The sequence below is a fragment of the Mus musculus genome, chromosome 7 (assembly GCF_000001635.26).
Source record: "Mus musculus strain C57BL/6J chromosome 7, GRCm38.p6 C57BL/6J".
Classification (NCBI taxonomy): domain Eukaryota; kingdom Metazoa; phylum Chordata; class Mammalia; order Rodentia; family Muridae; genus Mus; species Mus musculus.
This window is the reverse complement of record NC_000073.6, coordinates 120,184,955-120,203,285: the sequence shown is the minus strand read 5'-3', so window position 1 is coordinate 120,203,285 and position 18,331 is coordinate 120,184,955. Positions and strand designations below refer to the sequence as shown.

The window sequence follows — 18,331 nt, the reverse complement described above, 5'->3', positions numbered from 1 at the left end:
ACACTTAATAATAGTTGTATTGTTTTAATAGTAATAAAAATTAAAGCTGGCTCTGGTGGTGTACACCTGTTGTCCTAGCATTTGGGAAGTCAAGGCCAAGCCTTGACTACATAGGAATTTTGAAGCCGGGGGTGGCCTAGGTGAGACCCTGTCTCAACAAAACAAAACAAAACAAAACAAAACAAAACAAAACGGGCAGCCGAGATGACTCTGCTGTTGGAGCTCTTCTAGAGGACCCTAGTTCACTTCATAGTATCCATGTAGGGTGGCTTACACCTGTAACCTCCAGTTCCAGGAGATCTGATGCCCTCTTCTGGCTTCCTTGGAAATGTGCACACATGACACACACATACACACACACACACACACACACACACACACACACACACACACACATGCCCCAAATGAAACCTAACTGCTGCGGACTCCCAGGATGACCTTGGACAAACCCTGGAGCTAACAAGAGCATCTGCATACCTCGGTGACTGTTGATGTAGTCAAACGAGATAGGCTGTTCCTGCTATGAGTATTTGCAGCCCTAGTTTTCTTTGCTCCTTCCTGACACCTTACCACTCTGGGGCAGAATAGTCTATTTTCTTTGAGTTCCCGGAAGCACTTTCTCCAATTACTGGTCAAGGTTAGGCGTCACTACTCCATCAATAGTAGAACATTAGGCATCACTGCCTAGAGTCCTGCTTTTAAATACAATATGAACTCCTTGGGGAAAACAAATACACAGACTGCATTTTGGCTCTTTACATGATGGAAGCCATTACCCTTGTCTGAGACTTCAAGGTGAAGGTTGTTTTGTTTAACCTGGGTCAACTTTACGTTTAACGCAACAGTTAAGGACTAGGGGTGGTGTGGGAAGGAGATTGGGAATAGAAGAAACTCCAGAAATAGACAAAATTAAAACTATAACAAAACCCTCCAAGCCCCTTCTCATCTGCCTTTCTCACAATACTACCCCCAGGGGATCTGGTGTGGAAGAGCAAGGTGGAACCAGAAAGTCCTCTACACACACACACACACACACACACACACACACACACACACACACACAAACACACACACACACAGCGTGCCCAGGAATGTCAGTTGGCTAATTACAGGAATGGGAACAGCTGACTCAAGAATCATCACTCCCAGCCTGCCGCCTTGATTCCAATCTTAGGGAGAAAGCCCTGGAATCCAAGGAGTTGGGGTGGGCGGCAGGGGCGCGGCCCGAGGGGCGGCAGGGGCGGCGATGCTCCGCCCCAGGAGGCCCGCCCAACACTGCTACTCAGGCAGTCCGCTCATTTAGGGCTCAGCTCCTGGAACGTGGAGTGTGTTTCAGCCCGGGTTCGAAGGCAGGCGGCGAGATGAAGCGGGCGCCAGCGTTCCTGAGCGCAGAGGAGGTGCAGGATCACCTTCGCAGCTCCAGCCTTCTCATCCCACCCCTGGAGGCCGCACTGGCCAACTTCTCCAAAGGTCCCGACGGAGGGGTCATGCAGCCAGTGCGCACCGTGGTGCCTGTAGCCAAGCACCGAGGGTGAGTGTAAGGGACCAGAAGGGGATGGGAGAAAGGGGAAAGAAAGGCGCGAAGGGACGCTGAGGAAAGCGATAGGAGAAGGGAGGAGAGGGCTTGTTGATCTCTGCTAATAACAGCTGCTACTTAAGGGGCACTAACCCACCGGGCTTCTACCAAGAAAGCGCTTTTCAGGTGCCACCTGCTGTAATTCAACTCCCTGTCCTTGGAAAGGGAGGTACCAGGGCTGTTGCTCTGCTAGTTGAAAACTGAGAGGTAGAGCGATTTGCGGAAGCTTACAGAGCCAAGAAGTGGCTGAGCTGTGTGATGGCTTTCTGGTCCAGAGCCAGACCGTGAGTCCAGCCTCAGGGAAGGGCAGAAGGGCAGAGGAATGAGCGCAAACGGAATGGCGTGCCAGCACAGCATTAATGGAGGAGGGAAGATGAACGGGACTTCATTGAACACTCAGCATTGACTGGAAGGAGTTGAAATTGCGCTCTCTCTCTCTCTCTCTCTCTCTCTCTCTCTCTCTCTCTCTCTCTCTCTCTCAGCTTCCTGGGAGTCATGCCTGCCTACAGTGCTGCTGAGGATGCGCTCACCACCAAGTTAGTCACCTTCTATGAGGGCCACAGCAACACAGCGGTCCCCTCCCATCAGGCATCGGTGCTTCTCTTTGATCCCAGCAATGGCTCCCTGCTGGCGGTGAGCAGTCTCTTCTCCTCTGGGGCAGAGAGGGTAGAGGAAGCCTCCCCTGGAATAGAGAGTGTTCCTTGGGCCCAGAATTAAGCCTAGACGCTAGTGAGAAGTAATATGATTGCAAGCGACCAGACAGGAGACATCAATGGTGATCCGTGACAGCACCTGTTTCTAGGGCCGCTTGTGCCTATAGCGGTGGCGAGTGTGTGGCTGTAGAAGTAACGATCCTGTTGTTCATGCTTATGGTCTTGTAACACGCTCAGATACACCAAGTGCGCAGCTTGAACTAAAGCAGTAGCTGAAGGGACTTTTATTCATTGAAGCCCTCCCTGTATGGAGGAAAAGACACAGTAACCTGTGGGTGTCTTCCTGACATCTATCTTTATCATCTAGCAAGGTATAACAGGAGCAGTAACTCACATTTACCGAGCAATTGGGGAGATGTGGAACTCTAAGCACATTACCTGTACAATTAAAACTACCCAGGAGCAACATGATATTGTTACCCCACTTCAGGGATGCAACAGCTGTGCTCAACTGAACCCCCTAATAAGAAGCAAGGCTGGACTAAGTTCTACTGCTTTATCTGTTTGCTTGCTTGCTTTGTGTCCCAGGACACACACACACACACACACACACACACACACATATGAAATCCTCCTGCCTCAGCCTGTCAAGTGCTGAATATGAACTGGGCATTTCCTGTTAAGTTTTGTTGAGATTTCTGAGGCTTAGGTGAGACCCTCGGTTTGAGGTCACACAGCCGGGAAGTGAGATCGCTCCTAGGTCCACTTGATTGACCGTGGTGTTGATACTCTTACCTCCTAGAGTCCTTCAAGCTGGCTCTCAGGCTCCCACCCTCTTTCCCCCTTTCCCTCTCCTCTGGATGTCTGAATTCCCTAAGAAATCCAGCTGTCCATTACCCCACTAGAGATGAGGGTCTAGCTCTTCTTACCCTGTGCTCATCCACAGCAGTAACAGCTATGCTGCCTACAACCATTAGTCCTAGACTGGATACACCGTTGGCTTAGACTGAAGAGGTTTGACGCCCAGCCTTGCTTCTTGAGCATCGGCCTTTCATACTAGATGGTGGGGCTCTGGGACTTTGCCGAGTGCTCTGTTGCTACAGGACTCAGCTTCTCCCCTGTAAAATTAGAATTATGATAACACTCGCCTTTTGAGTCCCAGCCGAGATGAGTAAAGGGCTTGACAAATGCTCAATCCTCCCTGGACATCAGAACCTCCTAGGAGCCTTGGAAGCCAAGGATAATTTAATTCCTACCTAGGGATTCCATTTTCTTGGTTTTCCTTGTGCCCATATAAGTTCGAAGACCACTGAACGACAAACCCCAAGCCAGAGAGTCAGCCTGAGTCATTCTCAAGTTGGCATCTGGGGACAATGTCTTTCCAAAGCTCTTGAGATGGGAAGTGATGTTCATATCCCTAAAGCTCACCTCAGCTTGGAGATCTGAGAGTCCCAGGGCATGAAAACAAAATAGGTGATGTTTGAGTGCTTACTGTATACAGTGGCTTCCCTTATGTAGCTGTATTTAATGCTCTCAGTACCCTCTGCACTGTTGGCATCATCTTCATTTTTACAGGTTGAAGAATCCAGGGCACAGCTACTAGTGCTCAAAGCTAGGTAGCTTGTGAGTGAGGAATTAGATCTGAGTGTGACCCTAAGCCCCGAATTTACTGTAGTGTCTATAGACCTGCCTTTCTGAGCTCCAGTCCTGGAGGGCGCCTTCCTTACTCTCTTTCCTTCTTCCAAGGTCATGGATGGAAATGTCATAACTGCAAAGAGAACAGCAGCGGTGTCTGCCATTGCCACAAAGGTAAGACCGGAGGAGACTGGAGGAGTATGGAACTTATCTTGGTCTGCCTTTGCCCAGAGCTGGAACTCCACATACCAAAAATGAATTACTAAATGAGCACAGTAATTCACAAAATTACTGAATATGTGCCACATAATTCCAAGTATCTCATATGTACAATTCCCAATCATCCTGCCTCAAAAATAAATAAATAAATAAAAAAGAGTGAAAAGTGTTAGAGAGGACACCAGATATCAACATCTGACCTGCATACATACACACATGTGTACATGAACATCTACACAAATACACAATAATTAAACATAGATTGTGGTTTGACTTTTTAAAAAAATTAAATAGCTCCTTAATGTATTATATACTAAGTATTAATAAGTGTTATTGCACATTATTTTATAAATTTTATTAATTAGTAAATAATTTGTAGTATGTTTACAGTTTGCTGAAAAAAAATAACACCCTTCAAAACCCACATTGTATGTTAGAAAGATGAAATGGAGCAAAATGTAAACTATGGGAATGGAAGTGACTTCTTTTTAATGGGGTCTCACTATGTTGCCCAGTTTGGACTGGAATATTTGGTTTCAAATGGTTTACTTGCTTCAGTCTCCCACATAGCAAGGTCCACAGGGACATACCGCTACTTCTGACTAAAGAGATGGCATTTCAGTTGATTCAGAAATGGCCTCCCCGGCATTGGAGAGCAGCCTGAGATCAGCGAGTAGACACTGGAGGACCATGAAGCCGAAGGTCAAGCAAGCAGTGCTGGGGATGTGCTCAGCAGGGTGGAGGCACCCCACGAGAAAGATGGGGTCGTTGTAGAGGGCATAGCCAAGGCAAGGGTTTAGAGTGGGGTATTCAGCTGGGATGATGGTGCGCACCTGTAATCCCAGCACTTGAGGCTGAAGCAGGAGGATTGCCCCGAGTTCTAGGTCAGCCTGGACTTACATGATGAGATCATATATCAAAAGACAAAGTAGAGGAAAATGGGGCTCTGTGGGAATGATTGGAATTTTTCTTTTATTATTTTAAGTCAGACAGGGATTTAGGATGCTGGTTTTCCTGGGCGTAGCAGGAGTGCCGTGGCCCAAAGAAGGGTTGGCATGACAGATGAAGTGTTTAGATTGTTTAGATGGTAGATGGCTCCTGAGGAACCACACCTAAGGTTGACCACTGTCCTTCACAGGCACACAGACACATGTATTCACATACACACCACATGCATGCACACACACACATGCACGCACACACCCAGACACATACAGACATCCTGATAGACATCAGGAGTATCTATCACATAGGGAGTCTCTTTTCCCAGACCAAATGAGATCATGAGAGCACACAGTAGGTGCTCAATGATGGTTCCTTCCTGCCTGCCTCTCTCTTCAGAGGGGAAACAGAAACAAAGTGGCATCTCCATGGTGCGCACCAGCTCTTGAGGGTAGGGAAGCCTCCTGGCTACCCGAAAGCACTGCTCTTCACCACCCTGTTTCTCTCAGCTGTTGAAGCCCCCAGGCAGTGATGTGCTGTGCATCCTTGGAGCGGGGGTCCAGGCGTACAGTCACTATGAGATCTTCACAGAGCAGTTCTCCTTCAAGGAGGTGAGTGACAGTGGGAGCAGGGAGATGGGACGCAGGCCTCTAGGTACAGGCTAAACAGTGGGGCTGAGGCTGGCATGGGTCATCCTTATCTTTATGATTTCCCAGGACTGTGAGGCCTGATCACCTGTTTGCAGACTCATGGCTCCCAGGACACACCTGGGCATGCCACCAGCCACACAAGTGATTCTGTGATGCTCTGTGGGTATCAGCTGTGCTTCTCTTAAAAGACTCTGGAAGTCTACCTATTTAAGGCTATGGATCTGGAATGGGGTGGGGGGTGAGGCCTGGTGAGCAGAAGGTACCACCTCCTCCCACTGCCAGCAGGCACATCTTGCTGCCTTCCCCTTCTGTGGCCCTCACTTCACTGAAAATGTTTAATTTTATATATATATATATATATATATATATTTCATTTTAATGTATGCCTGTGTGAGGGGTGGAACTGATGAAAGTATGGATTTTTATGATAAAAATAATACTGCTATCTTGGGTAATAAAGACTGTGAAGAAGGAAAAAAAGAAAAGAAAACTAGCCATTTACTTTTTTCTAAGACAGACAAATAGTTTCTAAGCTCCTCTCCTCTGCATGCTATAGCAGCTTTATCTGTGTTGGCTGTGTGCAGTTGAATATTCTACGTATTCACCAACAGCTCCGATATCGCTGTTCTAGGTCATGTAAATTTGGCATCATATTCGCACCATTTTCAATCAGGAAAGATGACACAGCTAGCCAGTGACTTATTCCTGGGTATGTTGAGCCATTTAGCCTGCTTGCTTAGTGTGTGTGTAAAGCTCATTTTTCTAGTATTTTCTGATGAGAGAGTCTTTGGGCCTTGTTTAATTGAGGGCTGGTGGCCTCTGATTCAGACATTGAAACTGGTTGGTAAACTTACAAGTGTAGTGATCATAAAAAGATAATGAGCTGTAAGAATATGTTCTGGCCGGGTGTGGGGAAAAGGGGGTGCCCCGGCAGGTCCATGCTGAGGCATTCCTTCCCCCTGAGAGACCAGACACACACCAGTATAGTATAGAATAGAGTTTATTTAGGACATGGGGAGGGGAGTTAAGAGGTTAGCAGAGGCAGAGAAAGGCGGAGAGGAGAGAGGAAAGTAGAGGCTGGCTATGGCCATGTGGAGAGAGGGGAGAAGGGAATGGGGAGCAAGGGGGCAAGAGGCAAGAGGGCTGGTGAGATGGCTCAGTGGTTAAGAGCACTGACTGCTCTTCTGAAGGTCCCAAGTTCAAATCCCAGCAACCATATGATGGCTCACAGCTACCTGTAATAAGATCCGACACCCTCTTCTGGTGTGTCTGAAGACAGCTACAGTGTACTTACATATAACAATAAATAAATCTTTAGAGAGACAGGGAGAGAGAGAGAGAGAAAGAGAGAGGGGAGGGGGAAGAGCATAAGAGAGAAAGCAGGAGCCAAGCAGCCCCTTATAGAGCCATGCCTACCTGGCTGTTGCCAGGTAACTGTGAGGAGGAGCATTCCTGGCTGTTGTCAGGCATCTGTAGGGGTAGAGTTTAGACAGAATACCAACAACAAGAGCTCAGCCCTCAACACCACCAGCACCTGCCCACCTCTGACACAGCACCTTCAAGGATTCTGGTTGTGGCTTCCACAGTTGGTCTTTTTATCTGCTGCATCTTTTACCTAAAAAATAGTTGCTTTTAAATCCTTCTTTATGCTGCATTGATTAAGCTCTTCCATGACAAGAGACTTTTCATGAATCTTGTACCTGCTGCAACTCTGATACAGGGTTTCAAACATAGGCTAAGTTCCACATTGTCTCTACCCATTTCACAGATGTGGAACCTGAGGCTGAATGAGGGAAAATCATTTCAGGAATAATACAAAGTGAAGGAAGGGTTGATGCCAAGCCTGCATGGCTCTAGGACCTTCTCTGTAATCATTAAGCCATTGAGGCTGTGTCCTAGCCCAAAACTGGAAAGTATTTACCTTGTTAAGGTGGGGGAAACATTTTTATTTGTCTGAGCAGATATCTGTTTCAGTTAATGCTTTGTCCTTGATCAAATGTCCATTGTTTGAAAAAAACATTGTCACCATCAGAGCAGTGTGGGTGGGTGTGGCATCCACAGGGAAGAACTACACTGGTGTCCCTCTTGTCACCCACTCTAAGGTGAGAATGTGGAACCGCACCAGGGAAAATGCTGAGAAGTTTGCAAGCACAGTGCAAGGAGATGTTCGGGTCTGTTCATCAGTGCAGGAGGCTGTGACAGGTGCTGATGTCATCATCACAGTCACCATGGCAACAGAGCCCATTTTATTTGGTGAATGGGTAAAGCCGGGGGCTCACATCAATGGTAAGTCATGCTCCCAGACTGGATCCAGGCTCTATTTGTAAAGGCGGTTTCTCCTTCTTACAGAATGCTCACATGTTTTAGGTTTCTTTGAGTCAGGATCTCACTACATATCCTAGCTAGCTTTATCCTAGCTGCTATCCTCCTGCCTCAGTCTCCTGAGTGCTTACATTATAGGTATCTATCCCCACTCCTGTCTACACCTTCTTTTTAAGGGTATCTATATGAGCTTATGCTCAAGAAGTATAGGCAGGGAGATGGAGGGTTGGAGGCTAGCCTGGGCTACTTACAGAGAACTTGTCTCAACAAAACCCAAAGGCTACGAAAGGATGGGTGTCCTGAAAAACTGTGCCTCAAATGTAAAAAGGAAATTAAATGTAAAACTGGTCATCATTTCACTGCTGAGTGTCCTGTGGGGTGGATCACTGCACAAATGGTCAGCCACAACTTCATTCTTAAATGCGACAAAATTCAAAGCCTAACGGACAAATACTGCTTCATCTGTGTTTGGTTTGTTTGACTTTTTGAGACAGCGACTCTCCGCGTGGCCCTTAAACTTTTCATTTTCCCTCCTGTGCCCACCAAGGTTTGCATGACAGGCCTGACCCATCACCCCAGCCTGAATAATTTGTTTTTAACATATAAAAGTATAAACAATTTTCAAAAGTAATTACATTACAAAAAAAGGATTTAATGTGGCATATGGATGCCTTTGATGTGTGTAATAGGAGGCGGTATGGGAGGGTATTCTAAACATAAGGGCACTGAGGCCTCTGAAGACCTTCAAATAACCTTAGAGATTATAGCAAAAGATGGACTGTATAAAATACTTAACTATAATGGGAGCTGTCCTGAATTTTATACGTGTATTTGTATGTGCACATGCATATGTACCCATAAGTATTTGTATATATGCATGTGTTGATGTTGAATGTCTTCCACAGTGACTCTCCAACTTATTTTTGAGACAGTTCTCTCACTGAATCCATCACTCACTAATTTACTAGACTGGCTGGCCAGAGAACTCCAGGGATCACCTATTTCTGTTTGCTGCCCAGCCACTCCACAGTGTCAGAGATATAACTATGACCACATTTTTACATGGGTGTTGGGTATGATTTCACAGCAAGCACTTGACTCTTTAATCCATCTCTCCAATCCTTTTGATTATGATATATGTATGTGTTATATATGTATATATACATATAGCATATGTATATATATAATGTATATATGTTAGATATAGTCACGTAATCCTTCCAATAACCTTAGAAGATAGGAAATAATTATCTTGACCCCCTAATTTATAGGGGTATAAACCAAGGCAAAGAGAAATTAAGTAACTTCCAGGAGTCAGAGATTCTTGGGGGCAGAGTTGGGTTTGAACTGGGGTAGTCTGCCCTCAGAGCTTGGGCTCTTGAATAGTACTTAATATTATCCTCCAAAAAGAAGTTTGGCTTCTGACTGCCAGGCTGACAGACAGAAGAGGCTTGAATTTAGTCACAGTGCTCTTCCATGTAACGGCAAGAACATGAAATCATCTCAGAAGCTGAAATCCCTGCACATACAGGCAGATGAGAAACAGGAGTCAAGTCAAGAAATTATGTGTTCATTCATAAATGTTCACTGGATCTACACCACGTGCTAGCCATTGTTGTAGCTGCTGGGGGATGCCACAAGAAACCAAGCATCCATGGCTTTCCTGCTGGCACTGAGAATCTGCTCAAACTTAGGCTGGTTCTCTGTTCAAAGTTCCCAGAGATGAAAGCCATGTTTACTGGGCTATCGTCTCATCTAGTCTCAAGGATCCTCTTCCAGGTTTATGTGGTAGCAGGATTCTATCCCTCTCAATATAGTATAGGACAGGGGAACTGGAGGGTGGAGGGTTCTCTCTCTCTCTCTCTCTCTCTCTCTCTCTCTCTCTCTCTCTCATGTATGTATGTATGTATGTATGTATGTATGTATGTATATATATGAATGGCCTAATATGACATCAAGATACTTCTTTTTATATTCCCTTGACCTAGGACAAAGTTGCTTTATGTGTTTAAAAACCCTCAAATTGTGCTTCATTGATGTGTGCCCCAGTGATAACAGTGAAACACCAAGGACAGGTTTTACTTGCTTAAAGAGCAGGCGTGACTCTACCCTCCCCCGTACCCCCCCACACACACACGCACGTGTACACACACACACACACACACACACACACACACACACATCACACTTCCTTACTCCTGTCCTGACATCTCATTCATCCCAACAGTGAGTCTTTCAAGACCTTCACTGTTTCTAGCCCCACTGAAGCAAGGCCGAGCTCTGATCTGGGTCAGCTTGCTGACTCGCTGTTTGGTCCACTTGCATCTGCCTGCCTGAGTGGCCTTGCACAGCCCCTTGAGAACTCATCCTGGGCTAGGCAGAGGCTGTCTATAGAAATCTGGGGGGGGGGGACCCCTGGAAACCAGAGGCCTTTTCCTCCCAGCTTATGATTTATTTACAAGCTCCATTAGTGAGTATGTTTGTTCTATAGACTCTCCCCCCACCCCAACAGCCTTCAAGGTGAGCATTGTTACACTGCTCTCGGGGAAACCAGAGCTCAGAACAACAGGAAGGAGAACCTAAGAAGGGGCATATAAATGCTGCCTTGTATTTGGAGAAAACTTTAAAATATTTTCAAAGACTGGCTAGCTACCCTGGGGCTGGCTCCAGCCAGCAGACTGCTTTGTTTGGACCACAGAGAAATCAAGGAATAAGTATGCAAATAGATTTCCTGCTCCTCTTCATAAACAGTAGGGATGGAGGGCAGTCAGAAACAGTGCCTATGCATACACTCATAGGTAGTAGCCGTTAGCTAGAGCTGGATAATGCCTGTTCCCCTGGAGAAGTACACACTCTCTTCTGTGCAACATTCCCAGTCTGTCTGTTGGCTTCGTTCCTGGTCGTGTCTTCCTGCCTCTGCAGGCATTTGGTTACAGCCTGTGCATCCTCCTATGTCCTTGGAGCAGAAGGCATGATACATTGGATTCATTGCAAAGAGGAAAGGTCAAGGCCTAATAATCAGTTTATGGTTTGTGGGGTGTTTGGCTTTTTTTCCCCTTCCTCCCAATCCTCCCTTTCATCCTCCTTATCCGACTCTTCCTGGTGGTCTTTTTAAAAAAAAAATGTGTGTGCACGCACATGCATGCCACCACACACATGGAAGTCAGAGGACAAACTCAGCTGTGGGTTCTGGCTCCCACTTTGTTGGGACAGCATTTCTCATTGTTCACCTGTGTGTTCTCCAGGCTCACTGGCCCTTGAGGTTCCAGGGATTCTCCTGGTCCTGACATATGTGTTATGACATCTGGCTTTCTGCAGACTCTGGAGATTCAGGTGGTCATGTTTGCGTGACCTGTGCTTCACCCACTAGGCCCTCTCCCCATCTTCAGTTTCAAGGTGTCAAGGCAATCTCAAGGCCAGGTTTCCTTTTTCTCTACCACCACCCCTGGAAGTATTGGGATTGAGTTTAGGGGCTCACATATGCAGGGCAGATCCTGTGCCACTGAGCCAGTTACAGCCCTCCCAGCCTTAACACTGGGCTCTTTGTCAAGATAAGAGAAAATGGTTTCAGGCGAGGAAGGCAATGACTGAGGAGCAAGGCAAGAGGATAAGGAGCAGGGGGTGCTCATTTGTGCGGTTTCTGCTATTAGCTGTCACTGTCAGCATGGGTGAAAGCCTGGGGTTCTCAGCCCCAGATTCACTGATACACTGAGTAGGCCCTGATCTCATCACAGCTTCAACGTATGCATCTGTGAACGGAATTAGACACTGAAGAGTATTGAAGTCCAGAAACAGCATGTATAGAAAATACGATACAGAGAGTACTTACCTTATAAGTGAAGGCTGGGCTGGAGATATGGCTCAGTGGTTAAGACTGTGTACAGCTCTTGCAGAGGACCCAAGCTCTGCTCCTTCCATTCATGTTGGGTGGCCCACAGCTCCCTGTAATTCCAGTTAAGGAGCATCTGACACCTCTGGCCTCCCCAAGCACCCACATTTACACCCACATACCTATACCTCACACACACACACACACACACACACACACACACACACACACACACTTAAATGGTTTTTAAAAATGAGTGCTGCTAGGTGACCGTAAGAACTTACAAGAATTTGGGAGGGGGTGAAGTAGAACAGAAGCGCTTAGGTGATGGCTTAGTCTATAAAATGCTTGCCAGCTTAGGTGATGGCTTAGTCGTCTATAAAATGCTCGCCGTGTGAGCATCAGAACCTGAGTTTAATCCCCAGACATGGAGGTGTGCATCTGTAATCTCAAGGCTGGGAAGGTAGAAGTGGACCAATTCCCAGGGCTCACTTGCTAACCAGCTGAGCCTGAGCAGAAAGCCATGTGCCCCAGTGAGGTGTTCTGTCTCAAAAAACAAAATAGACAGCCATCTTGGGGAATGTCTCCCTTAACCTCTGACATCCAGATGCACCTGCACATATACGCACACGCATCTATGTGCACACATACACCCGCACACACACATACAAATACGTTTTGGTTTTTTGTTGTTGTTGTTGTTTTTTAAAAGGGAAAATGGTAGGTGTTATCTTTAAAAAGTATTCTATCTTACTATTGGAAAGAGTGTGGTCTAGAAGATGAGAGACATTTGGGTCTAGATATCCCTCCTGGCCCCCTGCTCAACTCTTTCTGTAACGTGCCCTGGGAATTCCCCGGCCTCAGAGTCTATTTTGTTATCTTGTAGCTGTTGGAGCCAGCAGGCCTGACTGGCGAGAACTGGATGACGAGCTCATGAGGCAAGCGGTGCTGTATGTGGACTCCCGGGAGGCTGCCCTGAAGGAGTCAGGAGACGTTCTGTTGTCAGGGGTGAGCCTCTCTCAACAGCGGAACCACTGGCTGGCCCTGGCTTGGTTCCCAGGGTTTCACTGCCTTCCCCTCTGGACCTTGGTCACCTCACCACCTAGTAAGGAAGACATTCCCAAACATCTTGTAGCATTTTAAATCCCATTCCAGAAAAACATAGCCATATGGCTATAACATGTGTCTTCCTGTCCTTCTGCCTGGAGGGAGAACTAACTTTTTTTTTTTTTTTCTGGTTTGCTGTGCTATAAAGCAGTAAGATGGGAAGTCTGTTGTTGCAACCTGGAAACCTTAAGAAGACTATGTATCCCTTGGCTGCCTATTCCCACTTATAATCAGGTTATGAAAGCAAGCAGAAACTGCCAAAATGCATGGTCAGATAATAGCATACCAACTTCTTCACAGACAGGGACCTGGCAGGAAGCCACCCAGACACAAAGATCTCTGTGTTTATGGTGTCAAAACACCGGTGCTGACCCCAAGGGTTACCAGAGGGCATCTTCTTAATATCTTCTAGTTCACACGTGTTTTTTTTTTTTTAATCATTTTTATTCTCTCTTGTTCAGGGGTGTCCTATACTGGCTTCAGAAGCCAGCCCTGCACGGGATGATGGTTTCAGCACTACTTAGCATGCATTTGTTTCACAGGCTGACATCTTTGCTGAGCTTGGAGAAGTGATTTCAGGAGCGAAGCCTGCACACTGTGAGAAGACCACAGTGTTCAAATCTTTGGGTAAGACTCATGAATTGTTCCCTGGGCACAAATCCAACCAAAGCACATGTATGGCAGGGAAAGGAGAAATGGATGGTTTACCAGGCTCTGCGGCTGAGTCGTTACAGAGTCCATCATTTGGGTCAATCATTTACATGTTTGGGTGGAGTAGATAAGCCCATGAACTCTGGAGTTGGACTGTTCTGGATTACATTCTTCCTACATCATGCACTGGATATGTGATCTTAGGCAAGTGACCTGATGGCTCAGAGCCACGGTTTCTTCGCCACCTGTCACCTTGAGTTCTTGTGACAGTCCAGTGATATACACAAGGGGGCAGAAATTGCATACAGCCAATGTTGTACTAAATCACTTGGTTAGACATAAATGAATTCAGAAGTCACTATCCATTAAAGGAAGAGAGCAGGGAAAAAAACTTTAAACAGCTAAAGGGAAATGACAGAGACACCTACCTTAAAGGAGATTGAGACAGCGACTTATAGTCTGAGACCTTTTCATTTCCCCATCCCTACCTCCCACTTAATTTTTAATAACAGGCAACCATGAGGAGTCCAAACTGCACTGACTGAGATGGGTAGAAACTTGACCAGGGGTGGACGGACGCCCAGTGGGCGGTCTGCCCCTTGGATTAACTCTTCCCTTCTGCCGTGCTTAAAGAAGCAGATGTAGATGGGAACCAAAGTGGTAATCAACTATTCCATTTAATGTTTTTTCATTATTAATGGTTACTAAGTGGATATTACCAGGATTTTCCATACTTCTGTATATTGAGCAGCAGAAACATTTTTAATATCTGCCACAGTTTTAAAAGTACTCCAGATGGCTGGATATGGTGGCACACACCTTTAATCCCAACACTAAAATGGCAGAGGCAGCTCTCTGTGAGTTCAAGGCTAGTCTGATCTTCATAGCAAGTTCCAGTGCAGCCAGGATTAAATAGAGAGACCCTGTCTCAAAATACAACAAAGCAAAAACAAATGAAAAACCAAACAAGGAGTGTTCTGGCGGGCAGTGTGGCCACTACAGTGAAACAACATTTGCTGGCTGTGAGAGGGTTTCTGCACGCATGAAATCCCAGTGCCTGGACCCCATGCACAAGGCCTGCACAAGAGCAAGCCAACCGAAAGATGGATGTGAATGGGGGAATAGCGCTTATTACATCCTACCCCCTAGCTTAGAAGCTGCAGGTAACTGATGGCAGATTGGGGCTTGAAAAGTCAGTTTTCTTCAGGAATGTGGCCCTTGAGACCTTGAGAGAATGCCATGCACGTACAAGTATCACCAAGGAGACTTATTTTCAAAAGGTGGAGGAGGAGGAGGAAGAGGAGGAAAAGGAGGAGGAGGAAGAGGAGGAAAAGGAGGAGGAGGAGGAGGAGGAGGAGGAGGAGGAGGAGAAAGTTGGCAGAGAATGAGGATGTGGAGATGGGAAGGAATTGGAAGCAAGGAAAGAGGGAATGGATTTGATCATATTGTAGGCATGTGTGATATTAACATGTATGGTCTTAGCATGTAATAGAAAGTGTGCTCTGGTTACCCAGTTCTTTACCATCAGTTAGATCCAGGCCTTGACAGGTAGTTAAGTTTTTTTTGTTGTTGTTGTTTATGTTTTAATTTTTTTGTGTGTGCACTAAAAGACCAACAAAGGTAGTAAATGTCATCTAGTACCTGGTCCAACAACATCAATCCAGTCGAGTCTGGAAGGTTAGCTGGCCTTATTAAGGAGACAAATACTGTAGGAATCCACTTATTTGACAAATTTTGTGCTCCCACCTCAGGTGACTGGTTTACTGACACACTCTCTCTTCTAGCTGATATATGTTGAGCCTCTCATAGAATATTGGGTACAAAGACTAAGGCCTGTGTCTTAAAATTACAGATTGAACAAATCTTATCTGAAATACTTGTACTCATAAGTGTTGGGTCCTTTTTGAACTGTAGAGAATGTTTGTAGATTGTTGATTGACCAAGCCCCCTGCCCTCTGCCCAGTATGAAAAACTGATCCCAAACTGGAAAAAAAATGAATTTCAACATTATCTTAAAGAGTTTCAGACTATGTAATGTTTCAGATTACAAATTTTTGGATCAGGGATATTCAACATTTCAAAGACAAATGGGGAAAGCTAAAGAGACAGGATTTGTGAAGGTCCAGGCTCAGCAAAATCTAGGCCAATGGGTCCAATCCTGCCAACTACCTGCAGTTGTATGAGCCAAGAGCTGAAAAGAGTGTCCATAGTTTTAAATGATTGGGATGGACAAATAAAAAATCGCTCTTGGGACCCTCAAGAATGATGGGAAAGACTGGGCAGGGAGGCAGCTTAGTTGGGAAACTGCTTGTCACATAAGCAGGAAGATCTGAATTTGGATCCCCCAGGACCTGTATAAAGTACCAGGTGTGGCAGCACATGGCTGGGCCTGTAATTCTGGTGTTATGGAGGTGGAAACATGGAGATCCCTGGGGCTCACTGGTTAAGTGTAGCCAAACCAGCAAGCTCAGCACAAGACCCTGACTCAGAACAAAGCAAAACAAAAAACAAACAAAAAACCCAAGTAAAATGAACAATTGAGCCGTGGAAAAGGAAGATAACTAATACAAACATTGGCCTCTGCACTCAGGGAGGGGGTGGAGAGAGTGATGAATTCAATGTGTAGTGTTCATGAGTAAGATCTTACCAAAATACAGTCTCATTTGCTTTCCCTGTGACTGTAGCTACTTTCCTACTATAAAGGCAGAACTGGGCCATGTGATAGAGACAATATGATGTATGGAGCTTAAACTATTCACTGAGCCTCAAGTGAAATGTTGCTGACCTCTGAACTCGACCTTAGAGGTTAGAAAATGTGGAAATGTCTTACTTAGTAACATACTCCTCTTGTTGACCAGCCCTTTCTATGCTGAGTCTGGGCAAGCATTTATGGTTATCACTATGGACCTTAGCATGCAAACAGGGCATCAGAAGATAGCCAGAGTCATTTGAGGGCAAAGTTGTTCTGACAAAAAAAGTGAAGCAAATTTCTATCCATTCCAGGGATGGCAGTGGAAGACCTGGTTGCAGCCAAATTAGTATATGATTCTTGGTCATCTGGCAAGTGAGTTGAAGGAACCGTGCCTGAGTTGGCCATCACAGCTCAACACTGTTTCACAAGTGTCAAAATCAAAGGAGGTCCAGTCCCCAGTGAATGGTAGTGATTGTCATTCATAAGTACTGACACCCCTATTCATGTTTGTGGTTGGATAGCTAAACCAGGTAACCATTTCTTCTGTTAAGGGGTGATGGCCACATTATCTACCCTTGATCTTACTAGTCTTGTATCTCTCTGAAATAAATCATTTCCACTTCTTCTGTGTGTCCTTTGACAACTTTCTATGGGAAAGAAATAAAAGTATCAAATGCCCACTCAATCCCTAGAGGATTGGATTAAAAATTTCTCTATTTTAATTGAGTAGAAGTCACCATAAAACCATTTTTATTCTCCCTCCATCCCCCCTGCCTCTGTGTGTGTGTGTGTGTGTAGCCATGCTACACACCAGATCAAACCCAGAGCTTCACACATGCTAGGCAAACACACTTTCTTTAAGCTACATCCCTGGCACAGCTCACGACTTTAAGGCATTACAATTCAGTGGGTTTCGGTGACTTTTATACAACCAAGTCCAGAATGATCCCATGCCCTGCAGAAACCTGATTCCCAACAGTGTCACCACCTTCTTCCCAGCAGTTTCTACTGCTACAGATTTGCCTCTTCAAGAACTTTCATGTACATCCAATCACACGTAATGTAGCTTCCTGTGTGTATTTTAAATAGTTGAAGAAGTACAGATCAAGGGGCTCCTTTGGTCATGAGTAATAGAAACTACTCAGGTGTGGGTCACTTGAGTCTAAGCGAATTGATATCAAAAGGCTCTACAAGGAGAACATATCTCATGACCAATGGATCTTACAAAAGCACCAGGAGTCCCCACATTTAGGGTCATGCCTCCCCATCCAGCCTCCCCTCACTATGTAAGTTGGGGACAGTATCTCAAACAGTTTCTAGAGAATTAGAGAGGATCCTTCACAGTGAGGGTGTGTGAGAGAGGCAGGCCTGGGTCACAGAACCTGTGAGTGCCTTCCTATGACAACTGCTTCTATGCACAGTATTGAGGACAAGCACAACTTCAGTTTATTCCACAACCAAACACAGTATTTGTAAACAAGAATCCCCTAGTAACATATCCAAGAACCCATATGCTCTTGAATCCCTTCACTGGAGAGGAATGAGTGAGTTTGAGCATGTGAGCATCTGTACCCTGAATGAGCCTCTTAAAGTAACTTAAGATGTACGTGAGAAATCAGCTGGGCTAAAATAATGGTTATAATATTATATACACAGTCAATGATAAATTCTACTTGGTAGTAGTCTGGCTACAAAATTAAAAAAAAACTTAGCTATTGGTGGTTTCAATTGAGATTGCCATTTAAAAACTGTCAGCATTAAAAAACAATGCTGGCAAGATTTTATAAAGAGGGACTTCATACATTGCTGGTGGAAAAGTAAACTATGGAATCCAGCTTGACAGCCCTTCAAAAACTGAAAACATAACTATCATGTGGCCCAGATAGCCCAGTCAATATACCACACAGACCTGCACATCCATATTTATTGTTGTACTGTTCACAGTCACCAGGAAATAGGACCAGTCTGAAGTCCATCAACCAGTGAATGGGAAAAGAAAATGTAGTGCATTACACAACTGAATTTTATTCAACTGTAAAGAATGAAATTAAGACT

At 45.5% G+C, this 18,331-nt stretch overlaps 1 protein-coding gene across 1 annotated transcript; it reads left to right on the top strand.

The window, feature by feature from the left end:
* The first annotated feature begins 1,296 nt into the window (after window positions 1-1,296).
* Crym (crystallin, mu) lies at window positions 1,297-16,906 on the top strand. Its single transcript, NM_016669.2, has 8 exons — window positions 1,297-1,531; window positions 2,059-2,209; window positions 3,976-4,038; window positions 5,535-5,636; window positions 7,778-7,961; window positions 12,713-12,834; window positions 13,476-13,560; window positions 16,588-16,906. Exons 1-8 carry the CDS (start codon window positions 1,362-1,364, stop codon window positions 16,650-16,652), a joined length of 942 nt encoding a protein of 313 aa, NP_057878.1. The 5' UTR covers window positions 1,297-1,361; the 3' UTR covers window positions 16,653-16,906.
* Window positions 16,907-18,331: the final 1,425 nt, after the last annotated feature.